The sequence below is a fragment of the Chrysemys picta genome, chromosome 2 (assembly GCF_011386835.1).
Source record: "Chrysemys picta bellii isolate R12L10 chromosome 2, ASM1138683v2, whole genome shotgun sequence".
In the NCBI taxonomy this organism is placed as follows: domain Eukaryota; kingdom Metazoa; phylum Chordata; order Testudines; family Emydidae; genus Chrysemys; species Chrysemys picta.
Window position 1 is genome coordinate 184,837,594 of NC_088792.1, and position 16,632 is coordinate 184,854,225.

Below are 16,632 nucleotides of genomic sequence, written 5' to 3' on the forward strand. Positions count from 1 at the left end.
CATGGCAGCCTGCACCTTTGTGGCACTATATGCCAGGCCAGGGATGGGCAAACTTTTTGGCCTGAGGGCCACATCTGGGTATGGAAATTGTATGGCGGGCCATGAATACTCACAAAATTGGGGGTTGGGATATGGGAGGGCTCCGGCTGGGGGTACGGCTCTGAGGTGGGGCTGGGGATAAGGGGTTTGGAGGGCGGGAGGGGTATCAGGGCTGGGGCAGGGGAGTTGGGGCACGAGAGGGGGCCGGGGGGCAGGCTCCGGGCAGTGCTTACTTCAGGCAGCTCCAAGAAACAGCAGCATGTCCCCACTCCAGCTCCTACGCGAAGGTGCGGCCAAGCATCTCTGCGCGCTTCCCTGTCCACAGGCACTGCCCCTGCAGCTCCCATTGGCTGTGGTTCAATGTTCATAGTCCCAACGTGGTCCAGACAAATATGGTATCCGTACCTGATTCACATAGCTGTTTGGCAGGCATTCAGCTTTCCGTTCATTCCTCATTTTCTTTGCCAAGATACCATTTGAACTTTTCACTCCAACCCGAAGATTCTTTGTCTCACACTTGACTCCTTGATGGTTCATAGGACTAGCATCTATTCGTTCTAAGGAGCTACATCAGGATTATTGAACAATAAGAAAGAGTCCATGAGATAAACTTTCCTTCACAAGTGGAAAAGGGTAAGCCTTTGGTGTGTCCAGAGAAATGTTCACCTGCTCACTCTTCCCTCTTGCTTGTCCTTGATTAGCTCCTGGAGCTAAAAAACTCGGATTGTCTATAAGCTCAATCAGTGTTCACCTGGTGTTTGTAACAGCCTTTCATTCTCAGTCTTCATCTTACAACTGTAAGGGTTCTCAGAGGATTGGGGAACGTTTTCCCCCAAGTTAAGGAACCCATTCCTATCTAGGATTTGTATTTAGTATTTAGATGCCTTATGGTGTGTCCCTCCCCCCACACTCCTTTTAAGTCAACGGCCACCTTTTCCCTCATAAATTTATCTCGGAAGACAGTCGTTTTGGTAACTAGCACCTCTGCTCACAGGGTGGGGAAATAGGGATTCTTATGGCAGACCCTCCATTTACAGTATTTTTCAAGGAGAATGTCTCATTATTCTCATACCCTACATTTTTGTCAAAGATGTCCAAGTTTCACATCAGCCAGGTTATCCATCTTCATTTTTTCCCCCAAAGCCACATCAGTCCATAGAGGAACCCATTTTACAGACTGTGAATGTTAGGAAGGTGTTAGCCTTTTATTTGGACAGAACTAAGTCTTAGGAAACCACCCAGCTGGTTCGTGACTGTTGCAGATAGGTGTAAAGGTTCAGTGATTTCCATCCAAAGACTTTCCAGGTAGATTTCTGATTGTGTTATATTGTGTATGAAACTGCAGACATACAGCCTCCTTCTAGGATGTTGGCCCATTCCACAAGATCTACATCTGTGGCATTACTCAAGAATGTTCCTATTGTAGAAATTTGTAAGGCTCTCACTCAGACTTCCATACATAACTTTCCAAGCACAATGTAGCAATCCAGTCTTGTAGTTCAGATGCTGCCATTGGAAATGCAGTATTCTCTTCAGTCTCGGACTTGCTCCGAAGCCCCTGTCTCCAGGAGAGGGATACTGCTAGTAGTCACCTGAAGTGGAGCACCTATAGGGACAGTACTAGAAGAAGAAGGAGAGGTTATTCACCTTGTGCAGTAACTTGAGTTCTTCGAGATGTGTCCCTCTATGGGTGCTCCACTACTTGCCCTCCTTCCCATCTGCTCCAGAGTTTCCTCTAAAGACTTCATGGTAGAGAAGGAACTGAGGGTGGTTCACCCGTGCATCCCTATGTAGCCTTGGAGCAGGGCACTAAGAACCATAGAGAGCATGTATGAGCCAAACGGGCATTACTACCAAAAAATTTCAATTAAAGGCGCAAGGGGCATGAGCTCATCTGAAGTGGAGCACCCATAGAGGGACACATCTCAGACAACTCCAGTTACTGCACAAGGTGAATAACCTCTCCTCCGCAGCCAGCTGGAGTCTGACTCTACCCTGCACTAAACTGTGGAACAGGAAGTGTCCCTGTGGACCATGCTGATGCTCACCAAGTTCCTTCATGTGCTTTGATCTGCTCCTGTTTCAAAGTGGGATAGATCAAAGTGCACTAAGGAACTGTTAGTGTGCATAAGGAATTGTGTGGCAGGTTAATGCAGGGTAGATTCATACCCCAGTTTACTGCAAACTAAATGTTCATGTAGACAAGACATTGTACAAGAATCAAAATTTGGAGAACCTGAAAAAAATTGTAAACACACTTTTGAAGCATCTGGGGTAAAACATACAGATGAGCCATTTCCAGAGGTGCACCTCAGTCCCTCCTGTTCTGTCCCTGTGACACACAATACTTTAGTCTCTGAGGGCTTTAATACTTTGGTCTAATTCCAGTTGTTGGGTTTAGTGTGTGAGTTTTGGATGGCGTTGGTGGCCTGTGATATACAGGAGGGCAGACTAGATGATCTAGTTATCCCTTCTGGCCTTAAACTCTGTCATTCCATATTTCACACCAGACCTGTCAGAGTTTCCCATTTGTAAGGTACAATGCTCTTTCTACTTCCTTTTCCAAATGAAGTGTATTCATTAGTACTTAATCTTCTCTTAAGGACACATGCACAATACTCACAGTAAATAGATACTACTGAGGCATAAATACTACATCAAAACACAGCACAATACAGGAAAACTGGGTACCTGTGTATGATACCTACCGGACAGATTATTGGTCACTAGGAAAGGAGCTTTGTCTAGAGGTTAAACCACAGGCAAGTCACTTAACCTTTCTGTGCATTGATTTACTTATATTTAAGATAACAAGGGTGTTGTGAGACTTAATTTATTCATGTTTGTAAAATGCTTTGAAATCCTCAAATACAAATTGCCAGGTAGGTGCAAAGTAGTAGCATTATCATGTAGCAAGATCATTTTACAAAAAGGATCTTTATGATCCTTTGATCTGATTTTACAAGGAAGTATGTTGCCTAGAATCAGTGAGATTATGTGTGTTTGACAGGAACTGATTATCAAACTGATAATTCTTTCAAAGTCTGTCATCTGTTCCTTGGAAAGGTGATAAAAGTGATCCCTGGATTGTCAGGAATTCTTGAACTACCTGAGCCAGTCAACAAGACGTTTACCTAATTTTTCTCACAGGAAGGGGCACTGAGGATGCTGTAACACAATCAGAGGTTCTGTCATAGGACGACTGGGGGGGAGGGCCAAATGTGTAATTCTCAATAGCCTAAAAGGAACAAATTATACCACTTTTTCTCAGAGAATGCCTTTGTGAAGTGAAAAGAGAAGTGGCTACTATGATGCCTTTTTAATTTTAATGAAGTAACACGAAGGAGTTTTTAATCCCAAAATACCCATTTCTGAAAGATTAAATCAGACAAGGTCACGGGGTTATAATATTCCTTTTCCTTACAAACACCTCATATGTTTGTCATTTTCAGTATGTCTCCTGTGTTTTTCTCTTACTTTCTTCTTTTTTACTCCTGATGAGAAGCTTCTGTATTAACTAATTTCAGTAAGATTTCTTCAAAGAGTTTCAAAAAGGTGGGAGAAATGGATTGAAATGAGTAAGCCTCAAAATCCCAGCTAAGTTGTAAAACAACAGAAGAGACTCTCATTGATTCAGCTTCTCTGATTTTACAAGGAATTATGTTGCCTAGAACCGGTGAGATTATATGTGTTTGACAGGAACTGATTATGTTTGCACCATGAACATTTTTAAAAGGTCTAATGTGGCCAACCTACAGAGTGGAAGAATTACCTGTGTCAGTCTTAACAACATATTGATACTAAAAAGCATTTTTGCTGAGCTTATTAAGTCTAATCACCGACTGCTACATAATGATAGACTGTGCCACTGTGAGCAGATTCTTCTGCAGTGTGCGAGGCTGGGAGGAATGGGACATAGCTTTTTCACAATGGCAGTTTGTTGTGAGCACTGATTTCTGTGGCAACCAATATCATCTCACTGTTTTCTTAAGCTTCTCCTGAATGTGTTTTATCCATCTCTAGTTTATAGTCTTACACTTAGGGCTTGTCTATACTACCTGCCAGATCGGTGGGCAGCAATCAATTCAGCGGGGGTCAATTTATCGCATCTAGTCTAGACGCGATAAATCAACCACCAAGCACTCTCCCATCGACTCCGGTACTCCACCGGAGCGAGAGGCGCAGACGGAGTCAACGGGGGAGCGTCAGCAGTCGACTCACCGCAGTGAGTTATTCACGTAGCTGAAGTTGCATAACTTAGATCGCTCCCTCCCCATAGTGTAGACCAGGCCTTAGATAGTAAACTCTATAGTGCAGGGACCATATCTTTGGGTGTATCTGCACATCGCCCTGGAGGTGCAAGTTCTAGCTTGAGGAGACTTACCCACACTAGCTGTAATTGAGCCAGTGCACTAAAAATACTGTAGCCATGGTGTGCGAGTGGGGCTAGCTGCCCTAAGCAAATACCCATCCAAGATGCTAGGTACGTACTTGGGGCAGTAAGTCCCTCCTGCCATTCTTGCCACCATGGCTACACTCTATTTTTAACACAGTAGCTTGATCAGAATTGGGACAGGTATGTCTCCTCAAATTGGAATTTATACCTCCACCTTGAAGTGAAGACAGACTCTTTGTTACGTTTGTAAAGTGAAGCTGTGGCCTCTAGGCACTACCGTAATACAAAGAAGAGTAGGATATCAGAAAGGTAGCTCTAGTGTTTTAGATTTTGCAATTTCAGTGTCTGTATTCACAGGAAGTTCAGCATTGAGATGAAAAGATTTAAGATCTGTTCTACCTTGTGAACCCCCGGTATGTGTAATAAAAAAAAAAGAAAGAAAATCAAAGAATTTAAAATCCTAACTATATGTACTATAAAAGAATATCTGAGTGAAAAAGTGAACATGGGGGATCACATAAAGGTCAGTACAGGAATAAAAGTGCATATAGGGATAGAAGTGATGTGGTTGTGGGTGAAAACTCCCATGCTCTGTGAGAGTAAGCAGAACTGGAGTGATAATTTAATTGACGTAATTAGGTCTTTAAGGACAAATCATCCTGGAATGACACTTATATGATCCAAAGGAAGCCATGGCACATCCAAGACAGGGAAGTGATGAAAGACCTCTGTGCACTGTGAAAGTAAACAGATGGCTCCCATCACCATTTAATGACAGCAGTTAAGTCTTTAAAGATCAATAATGCTGGAGTGACACTCGTGATCCAGAGGAGCCCGTGCCAGATGGGAGATCTTTGATGGAGACACAAGATGGGGGCCTGGAAAAGCCAATGCAGAGCAAAAGCAGCAGAGAAACCAAAGAGATTCTAGAGCAAATTAAGTGAAATGGAAACCCTTACATCAGGAATCAGCGGATCAAGATAACTATTCATAAAGGTAAATGGCTTGAAGTGAAGAGTAAACACCAGAATGGAAAATTGTATAATATCTGACTGACTTAGGTTATACACACCCACACCGACATCCTGTTCCATATGGAAAAAAGTCTGGAGACCTTGCTAAATACTAAAGAACTATTCTGTGTGAAAATCATAGGCTAAAGAGAAACTAAGGACATCTCTCTCTCGCTCTCAAACCACATAAGATTGCAAAGTTAAGCACTCAAAAGTTAGGAAATGCCAGAGTTAAGGCTGCCTGGGCAACCTTATTTCAGCCCCCTTGTGTGTATACATTACCAAAACAAAAAATTGAACAGCTCCTCATTAATTGAACACCTTACATTCTGTGTCCTGAATGAGTTAGAATTCATGTGGGGAAAAAAAGTATGTGGTCATATAATTAAAACGGTATCCTATCATGCATGCATACAAGGAGGCCAAAATTAATTCTAGCATTTCTTAACTAGAAAAGCTCCCCACCAACATATCACCACATCCCAGTCCCATTTTGCTCACCTTCCCATTCCCAGTGTTCACTGCTCTGGCTTTTCATTCCAGTCCTAGTGTCTTTGCCCAGTTTTACTCCTCCAGACTCCCCATTCCGGTCTCCTTGTCCAACCAGTCTCAATTCCTCCCCTTCTGGCTCCTTATCCAATATGTATTTCTGACCCACTCCCCCATCCACATTCCAGTTTCCACCAGCTGCTAGTCCCAATCTCCCTCCTGCGCGCCTTATTCGGTTTTAGTTTCCCACTCTCTTTACCCAGCGTGTCCCAGTTCTCTCTTAGCTCCTTGTCAGATCTTTTCATTTATTCATAAAAATTCAGCCTAAGGCAGACACACAGCATGGAAAATTTCAGAGAGGAATAGGTTGATAGGAGTTGAGGCCTTGGGAGTGTGTCAGCTGTATTGACAGAAAGAAAAGACCAGATCTTGGAAATGTTATGAAGAAAGAAACATCAAATTGTGGCTGCACTCTTGATGTGCGGGGGTAGGGCAGGGCAGAGCAATAATTGATCTTCATAATGGACAATGAATCTCAGAGAAACTGTTAGATCTGAGAGAAACTTGCACACACTGTAGCTTAAAGTCAGTCTCTGCATGACCCCTCATTATCAAATAAGCATTTTGTTTGTGTTTGTCCACAGGCAAGCTTCTAGTGGTAGTCATGACCTGAGTTGACAGGTTCAGATTCAGTGATTGTTATCTATGGAAAATAAGACAGGCTTACAGATTGCAGTCTATTTGTGCAATGCTTTCATGAATTTATTTTTCTGCTGTAACTTTAGTAATGGTTGGAACTGAGTAAGAATCAAAGCAAATTACCAAAATGTGGTGAGGCTCCCTCTGTTCCTTCTACTAAGAACAAATAAATATCAATTATGTATTTAACCCTGTGTCCAATTCTCTCCCCCTGCCCTTCTTACGTACATAATGCAAAGAATAAACAAAGTGAAATTCCTCTTTCAAAAATGCCTTGCTGTTTTGGTTATTTTTCAAGACTTCCCATTTCTTGTAATGAATAAGCAAATGTTAACCTGGCTTTGAATAGGCATCTGGAATCAGTCAGTTCTTAGGTTAGAGGATGGTGAGATTTTATAGATGGAAACATATGGCACATCAGCTGCCCAAAACACACTTAAGTTAGGGAACTGAAAAGTTGCAACAGAATACTTATTTTGCATTGATTTTTTTCTCTGTTTCCAACTAGATAACAATGCATATTACTTGAGCTTCATAATGGCAAGGATGCCACATGTTGTTAGCATTGTGAGGATTACGTAATGACATTTGGAAAAAGATAATTCATTTGTATGCAGATTAGGTTTTGACTCTTAAGATCATATCCTGGCCTTCTGGAAAAAGCCTATAGAATTTGGTAGAGATTAAATATATGGGACTCTATAAAAATGTGTAATGGGGCTCTATAGAAATTACTTCTATAAATTTATAGAATCAAATAGGAAATGTTACCCTTTTTAGAATTTGATAGCAGGGATATAATTTTCTAATATATTCTATAGGACCTTTTTGTAATTGTTTGCTTTGAAAATCATGAAAATGCCTCCAAAATACAAGAGCCCCAAGTGTTTGTGATTCAAATAGCATAATATGATGCATAATGCATATTTTAACATTTTTTTCTTTTAATTTTTCACATATGCTTGTTGTGCCTGATTATTTAAGATCTGTACAAGTGTGTATGTACTACTGCAGCAGTTCTCAAACTGTGGGTCAGGACCCCAAAGTGAGTCACGACCCCATTTTAATGGGGTCACCAGGGCTGGCATTAGACTTGATGGGGGTTGGGGCTGAAGCCATAGTCAGAGCCCCACTGCCCAGGGCTGAAGCCCTCAAGCTTTGGTGCTCCCCAGGGCAGTGGGACTTGGGCTTTGGCCCCCCTGCCTGGGGTGCTGGGGCTCGGGCTTCTGTCCCCCTTCCCAGGGTTGTGTTTTTGGTTGTCAGAAGGGGGTTGCGGTGCAATGAAGTTTGAGAAACCCTGTAGTACTGTATGGTTGGAATAAAAGATTCAGCAGTCTAATTTATCTTGAGATGTATTCAGTCAAATAATTTTTTACTGTAGTTAGCTAACACTTCAAGCTCTAACAATGCCCCTGAACCACAAAAGAAATTTGCATATAAGAAATGTTTTGAATCCGTTAAAACCTCAGCTCAGAGCTGAAGAGTAGCTATCATGTCTTTGTTGACAAACATGAAGTGAGATCTTACAAAAAAAAAAAAAAAAAAGCTAGGCTGTGATTGACAGATGCCAAACCTTCAGTTTTTATGCACTTTAATGCACTGCAGTTTAAGTCAGGGACTAGAGCATCAGAAAGACAGCAATCAATGTAGCTGTACAAGAGCACGCAAAATATATTACTCCTGGCAGTTGTCAGGGCAGAATTATTCAGAAAATAATCTGAAATGCATTTGATCATATGCTAGATGGTTTAATAATTTATATTGTACCTTATTAGCAAAGTCTTATGTTTACTTTGCTGTTGCCAAAATAAGATGAAAGACTAATTCAGTGGAAATACGAGATGCTGGACTCAAAGTGGCTGTTTTTGCATTTGTGTTTGATAATTTCTCCCCACTTTTTTCCCTTCTCTCTCTCATTAGTGGGGACAATGTTTCTATTAATTATGAGGTTACCAACAGTTTTAATTTTGAACTGCTTATTTCTGGAAAATAATATCAAGACTCAGTTATGGCACGCATCTTTTTATACATGTGCTAGGTGATTTTAGAAGCATAATAAGAGTTACCTGTGTATTTGATCCAAATGTTTTTCAGATGAAAAACAGGCTCGTCTAACTTTATTCCTATTGACTTACACTTGATTGCATTATACAGTACTTTTCCCCAATTCCTGAAGTTATGAAAATCCATTCAAACTAGATTTAGGGAAATGTTATACTTCCACTGGATACAGATTATGTATGGTGAAAGTTAGACCAACTCAGAATCTTACATATGTGCCTTGAAGATTTTCTTGGAAGTAAATGCATGTTTTATCAAGACTCTCACAAACAAGACACTATGGTATATCCCACCATATAAACTTAATGCAATGCAGGATTGGGGAGTGAGCTCAGTAATCAGACTTATTGGAATGATGCTGTCAAATACAAGTGAGATTCTTATCCCCTTCCAGTCCATTCATGCGAGATAAAAGGGCCAGAGTGACAGACCTAAAAGGGTCCTAATAACCTGGGTTTTGATTGGGGGAGATTTCCCCTTGCAAGTCGTGGTGTTGGGAATGTGTAGGGGTTGGGGCTGGGAGTAGGAAGGATGTGTCTGTGGCAGGCCACAATACACAGCACTGCGGCGAGTCCAAGCAGCTCTGTAGACCGTAGGGCAGCCTCTGGTAGCAGCCATAATTTAGGCCTTACTAGAAATAATTTGCCAGTATAGCTCTATCAATAGAGGTATACTGGCTACGCCCCTCCCCCTCCAGTGGAGATGCAAAATTCTTTTGCTGTATCGCTTACAGCCAATTCCCCAAATGGAGTAATTAATACCGGCAAAAGGCTTTTTTTGTGTGCATCCACACTAGGACTTTTGCCAACATAGCTGTCATTTGGGGTGGAAAAAAATTACCCTCCTGATCAACATAGCTTTGCTGTCTGTCTAAATTACACGTTGGCCACTCAAACCCTGGAATAGCCCAGGATCAAGAGGGTGCAAAGGTAGATTTAAATGCACCTTAGCGCCTCTCCCCCAAGCTGCAAATTCTGTGCTTCACCTCTTAGAGATGCAGCACAGAATCTTATCCAATATTACTAGAAGCCAGTGGCAGCTACTGGCAGGTAGGGGACAGATCTTATTTCAGAGGCTGTTGTGCAAGATTGGAACAAGTGGCAGGTGGACAGAACCAGATTAATGCATTCCTCATTAATGCATCTTCTCCAACATATAGTAATGAGAGCAGGACAAATACTTTAAAGAAAAGTTTACCATATTCCCTGTGCAGCGATGTTGCAGGACAGGATTTTGAAACAGGTTAGAGAGTAGTTGGTAGAGTATGTGCTATGTAACAGATGAACATAATAATGATCCTACTTACACAAATTAACATTTTTCAGGCTTTCCTAAAGAGATGTGCTGTACCAAACAGAAATGTATGTGATACATTGAGAAATAAAACTAAAACAAAATAATCACATTATGTGAAAATCCCGACCTTTTAGTCAGGGCCAGCTCCAGGGTTTTGGCCGCCCCAAGCAGCCAAAACAAAAACAAACAAATAAACAAAAAAAAGCCGCGATCGCGATCTGCAGCGGCAATTCGGCGGGAGGTCCTTCACTCCGAGGCGGAGTGAGGGACCGTCCGCCGAATTGCCGCCGAATACCTGGACCTGCCACCCCTCTCCGGAGTGGTCACCCCAAGCACCTGCTTGAGAAACTAGTGCCTGGAGCCAGCCCTGCTTTTAGTCCATATGGAAGTATTAAACCAGTATAAATTTTCTACTGATTTCAGTATTACTTTTATTCCAACTGAATCATTTAACATTTAATATAAAAATAGTACTGTACAAATTTATTAGATATTACACTTTTGGTCTAACGGGTTTGACAGTGTCCATTGTAATCTGTGATACTGTGAAAATGTGATCGTTTTGTGGAAAGAGTTTCTCAATCTTGATTGCCAATATAAGTACATGCTTCAGAGATTAAAACAAAAGATGAAAACAAAATAAAACTGTAGTGCACTTGTCAGAAATTTATCCACATTGCAGTAAAGTTGCCATATGAGAAAATCAAGTAAGAAAATAAAAACATGCATACTCAAACAAATAAAACATAGTATTGTGTTCCAATCCATTAATCCTACTGGTGAGAAATATCGAAGCATCATTACCTTCACATATTTTTAAAAAGATAAAACAGGTTATTAAATTATCTGTAATGATCCCCAAACATATTAGATAGATACTCCTGAGGGAATTCTGTGCAAAAATATTAAAAATTCTGCACACAATATTTTAAAATTCTGCATATTTTATTTGTCAAAATAACGCAATGTAATCACCCTGGTTTCCTTTATTTAGGTAATTTATTTAAACTACAATACAATGGATGGAGAATGGGAATGAGGAGCATTGGAGGAAATCCGCAAACCCTCTTGCCTAATAGTAATATAGCTAGCTTTGACCCTTTATTTCTAGTTATTAGTCAACAAATATATTCAGCTCAGTTGTTACATCATAGGAAAGAGCAAGCGAGGGCTGGGGAATCAAACTCTCAGTTTATATTGGCTACTAATTTATACTGACCATCACGAGAAAGGTCAGTAGCAAACAGTTCATGGAGCACATTTTTTCAGTCCAAAAATTTAGACCAGTTCTAGTCACTAAAGCACCATAAGCATTTATAAGGCCATTCTGTCCTTTACACCACTCTGGCAATGTAAAGAAGCCTTAAAACTTTTACACCTATTTTATACTCCTGGGGGAATTCACAAAGACAACGGGAACAATTCACTAAGCAGGCAAACTGCTACATTCTGTTCTGCCTGAGGGGACAGAGCCTGCCCCACACTGACTTCCTCAGAAACACCCCAAAGCCCTGCCCCTCCACGCTAAGCATGCCTCAATAGTGAGTGAGAGGAACAGAGTCTCTCTCTCTCTCACACACACACACACACACACACACACACACACACACACACACACACACACGACTGCCCAGCCCCCTCATGTCTCTACCGACTGCTCCAGGTGCCCAAACTGACCTGCCTGCGCTGCAGGGGAGGGGCATATGACTACTCTTGCGGCTTCTCTTTGCTTCCCCATCAGAAGTCATTTTTCTGTGCAGAAGCAAAGAAATCTGCAAGGGACATGAATTCTGTGCATGTGCAGTGATGCAGAATTACCCCAGGAGTAGATAGAAGATGAGATTCTGGTAAGTACATTCAAGGGTTCTTATGTGTAATATACTGTGCATCTGGAGAGTAGTGAAAGCCAGTACCTGGAAACACAGGCCAACATTTTCAAATGTTGATGCCTAATGTAAAGCTTCTAAATTCATATTTAGGCAACTAACGAGAAATGATCTGATTTTCAAAGATGCTGAGTACCTGCAGCTCCCATTGACTTCACTGGGATTTGTGGGTACCCAGCTTTTCTGATACCCGAGCCACTTTTATTTAGGTGACTTAAATATGGGCTGAGGAATCTAATTTTAGTTACTCAGGTTTGAAAACATTAGACAGAATTAAATATCAGCATAAATCACTCTTATAAAATTGTTTTGAAATTTTAGACACAGATGCACAATCTACCTAACCTACAGTATGAAAAACACCTAATATTTTATTTGGACATGAGAAGAAATTATTTGCCTCAGATGAGTAGAATTTTGAAGACATGCAGTTTTTGAGGAGAAGAGGAGTTTCCTCCAACTTTGACCAGTCTTAGAAACGAATATATTACTGGGTAGCTTATTTCAGATAAATAAAATCCTTAATAATTGGTTTTCTGTGGTTTCCAGTTTATTTTGCATATAAAGGTTAATTAGCTTTGACTCTTGGAATAAAATAGCTGTAGCCAGTTATTAATTTTTTAGATTCCTTAGGAATAGATTTTAATTACTCTACCTATCAGTACAGAGCAATATCCGTTGACACATGCAATATTTTATGGTGAAAAACTAACACATTCTTCACAATATAGTGATGCAGTCCTGGAATCCTTTAGTTTCAATATCTTACACTGGAAAGCACTGTGTTCCAATATACTTGTCCATTTACTTCTCCTTCCTTCATCCAGTTGACAATCTTTGTACCTAGAGTACATGTAGCAAGTCATCTTCATTTCATATGTTACATGGTCAGAAATCCTCCAACTAGCATTGTGTGCACTCTAAATTAACAACACCTCAGATGTTAAAACTGCACTTACTTGAGGCTGCATTTTGCTCCTTTGATATTTGTTTATCTAAGCAGTTATAATAATTTTCCTTCCACAAATACTATAACAGTATTTAATCCTGGAGTGGATAAAGGAAGTCAATTGTTTAGGCTGTGCTGTCCCACTTAGACGTGGGCAGGCACCTTCAATGGTTTATATGTGTTGTATTCAGTCAGGAGCTACATTAGCCATGGACAAACATGCACACAGTCCTGTTACAGCAGCTTAGGAATGTATGATTGTTCAGACAGGCACTTCGTAGTACAAGTGGAAAGCAAAAGTAATGATGCCTAAGTAGAAAAAGTGAGGGGCAAAAAGTGATTCTCCAAAAATATTTTTAAATGGGAGATTTCAAGAAGTTAAAATCCAAGTGGTTCATTCCAGTTTAAAGAAAGAAAAGAAAGAAAGAAAGAAAAGGAGTCTAGGAAAAAGTGTAATGTAAACCAAGCATAAGCCAAAATAAACAGAATGAAAAAAATTAAATGTTATGACAACATATTAGTAAACCTTTTTTGTTTTATACTCTTTTCCATCATTTACACCTTCTTGCAGATGTATTCTAATGGCATTTAAACAGACATTGTGATTTTTAACCATACAACTCTGTTGAACTAGATATGTGTTGCAGTAGAGAACACTTCCGTTAGGCTTAATTTTACCATTCAGATTTTAAGCTGAAATGGCGACTCAGCGTGCCGTAACCATGCTGCAGTATAGATCCAGCTGCTACTGAGGACTGTTGGGGCTTTTAATCAGGTTGAGAGTGGTAATAGCAGCCCTAGCAGGGGACCTTGAGACTCAATATGCTGAACAAGAAGGTGAGTGTTTTAGCACAGCTGCCTGGTGAGGGTCAGGGAAAAAGTGCGGGGGGAGGACTTTGGAACACCACTGAGCTGGCACACCAGGGGTAGACACAATGATTGACATTGGCAGGGCCCTGCTGTGGAAAAGATGGCAATGTTGTTAGTCCCCTATATTGCTAGCTATACAGTCCCATTTGAAGGAACCAAAGAGAGGGAGGGTAGTGAGATAGCAAAACAAAAAAAGACACCCTCCCAAACAACTTCTCTTTGACATTGTTGCCAAGCAATTTGTCTGTTCTATTAACAGTTTTATTGATTTGGAAATTAATGTCACTGAAGAGACTGATTCGGTATGGCATCAGCACAAATTCTTCACCATATATGAGAAATGAATAAATAAACAACAAGAATTCAAGATGCAGTACAGACTGAATTATTGTTTGACTTGAAAAGGGACATTATTACTAAGGGGAGATTTCCTTTGTACTTGATATACATCATCAAATGTAATTAGCATGCAAGCTTAATCTAATTCCTGCATTTCTCTACAGGAGTTCAGATATGTGCTGGAAAATGGCTTGAATTTGAAAGCATGCCCCTCCCCTGGGATCCGAGAAAAAGCATCACTCAGTTCCAGGATGGTGATGCAACTTCCTTGGCTGCAAGAAGGAGGTGGACTGAAGATGCTGTCTGTCAGCCTGGCTTTACTGGCAATTCTTGTTACTTTTTATTATCGAGGTGTTTAAATAAAACACTGAACTGAACTGAATGAAGCTTTTGTGAACAAAAATAAAGTGCTGATTAAAATCTTCAGAGGAAATCTATTTAAAAAACAGATGTAAACTGAGCAATAATTTGTACTCACCCTAAGCCTTTCCTTTCATCCATAGTTTGAGACCCATCCTGCTCCTATTTGCATTCTGTGGTTATTTAATCAAGAGCAGGAAAATGGTTTGTCACATCAGACTTTTTCTCTTATAGATTTTTTTTCTTTAAAGAAGAAACAAGTGTTTGCTTATTTCTCTTTTACGTAGCTGCAGGTAAATGCGTGTGTAGGAAACCCATTAAATTGTTAAGGAATCTTTTCTTCCTGCAGAAGTATTGGTAATTTCTTGGGATGCTGAGCATTTTAAGTTGCCTTAAACATTTTTCTTGATGCTTGTCTTTGTTTATTAAAATCAAATATTCAGTAGTAGAACTGTTCGACCATTGTAATTTGTATCTGTCACCACTGGTGTGTCAGCCATGTCTGAAGTAATTTTTGACCTATGACAAAGAAACATCAGTAGCTCAGCCTCCCAACTAGGAACATTAAAGAACATACTGGTACCCACTTTGTATCCATCTCTTCTCTCTAGCTGTCCACCAGAGTACCTTGTAAATAAACAGTTATCTTTGTACAAATTTCCAAAATTGCATACCCATAGTTCACACTGTTTAGAGGCTTAATATGCTTGTGGGTAAATTAACAGGATGGATTTCTGGCCCCATTGACTTAGTTGCAGCCAGAATTTCACCCACAACTTTTTATGATCTCAGAATTTTTGCAAAAAAAAAAATGCATCTCAGCAGAATGTAGGAGAGAATGGCTGCATATACTGTGGTTCTCAAATAAAGTCTTCCAAAGGTATTTGGAAGTCCTTCAGTATGTTACCATCTTACTTTTGACTTTGAGGGGTTGCTCTTACACATTCTATTATAGAACATTCTTTATTTGCCTGATTTGTGGCTGGTAAACTTTGGGTATAGATCAAGGATGGATAAACCAATTCTAATCAAATAAGAACTCAACTGGGCCTTCAGGCAAAACACAAACTGAACCCCCCACTGTTTGCTACTTGAGGCTGCCATTGTAGACCAATGATAAATTTCAACTAATGCAACTCTATTTTATGGAGCAGGTCAGCATGAGTACATTATATCTCTGTTCTGTGCTCCCAGTGCCTTCCATTCAAGGCGTTAATTTTTAATTTGTACAGCATCATTATGGTTTGAGACCTAGGTACACAAAAGAACATCCCTCTATGCACCATCACAGTGGTTGAGAAATCTGATACATTGAGTCTACTCTGAATTTGTATAACCATAGTATCTAGGAGCCTGTGTCATAGATCAGGATCCTGTTTTGCTGTCCTAGGTGTTGTAGAAACACAGAACTAAAAGAGAGCCTCTGCCCCGCAAAGCACACTGCAAACAAAATAAAATAAAATAAAGTATCCCTAAAGCCTACGCATCCTCACTCTCTCACACATATATTCATTCACAATAACCATTTGAGTATGTCTGTGGCTATTTAGTAATCAACACCTTTTTTTAGGGCTGTCTAGAAATTTAAAAATTAATCGCGATTAATTGCGTGATTAAAAAAATTAATCGTGTGATTAATCTCACTGTTAATAATAGAATACCATTTATTTAAATATTTTGGATGTTTTCTATATTTTTCAAATATATTGATTTCAATTACAAAACAGAATGCAAAGTGTAGAATGATCACTTTATATTTACTTTTGATTACAAGTATTTGCACTGTAAAAAAAAAATAGTATTTTTCAATTCACCTAATACAAGTACTGTAGTGTAATCTCTTTATCATGAAAGTTGAACTTACAAATATAGAATTATGCAAAAAAAACCTGCATTCAAAAATAAAACAAGATAAAATTTTAGAGCCTGCAAGTCCATTCAGTCCTACTTCTTATTCAACCAATCGCTCAGATAAACAAGTTGTTTACATTTGCAGGAGATAATGCTGCCCACTTCTTGTTTACAATGTCATCTGAAAGTGAAAACAGGTGTTCTCAGGACACTGTTGTAGCCGGCATCCTAAGATATTTATGTGCCAGATGCGCTAGAGATTCATATGTCCCTTCATGCTTCAGCCACCATTCCAGGGGACATGCGTCCATGCTAATGATGGGTTCTGCTCAATAACAATCCAAAGCAGTGCGGACTGATGCATTTTCATTATCTGAGTCAGAT

General features: G+C 40.0%; 1 protein-coding gene across 13 annotated transcripts in view; it reads left to right on the top strand.

The window, feature by feature from the left end:
* CDKAL1 (CDK5 regulatory subunit associated protein 1 like 1) overlaps positions 1-16,632 on the top strand; it is a 790,609-nt gene that overhangs the window by 629,470 nt on the left and 144,507 nt on the right. For 3 of the 13 annotated variants that reach the window (XM_065581968.1, XM_065581969.1, XM_065581967.1), the window contains one exon: positions 14,202-14,977. The exons of 9 other annotated variants lie outside the window; for them this stretch is intronic. In XM_065581968.1, coding sequence (XP_065438040.1) covers positions 14,202-14,396 — 195 coding nt within the window. In that variant the 3' untranslated portion in view covers positions 14,397-14,977. Of the gene's footprint in view, positions 1-14,201; positions 14,978-16,632 lie in introns of those variants that run through there. One more of the 13 variants, XM_005281387.4, reaches the window with a different exon arrangement.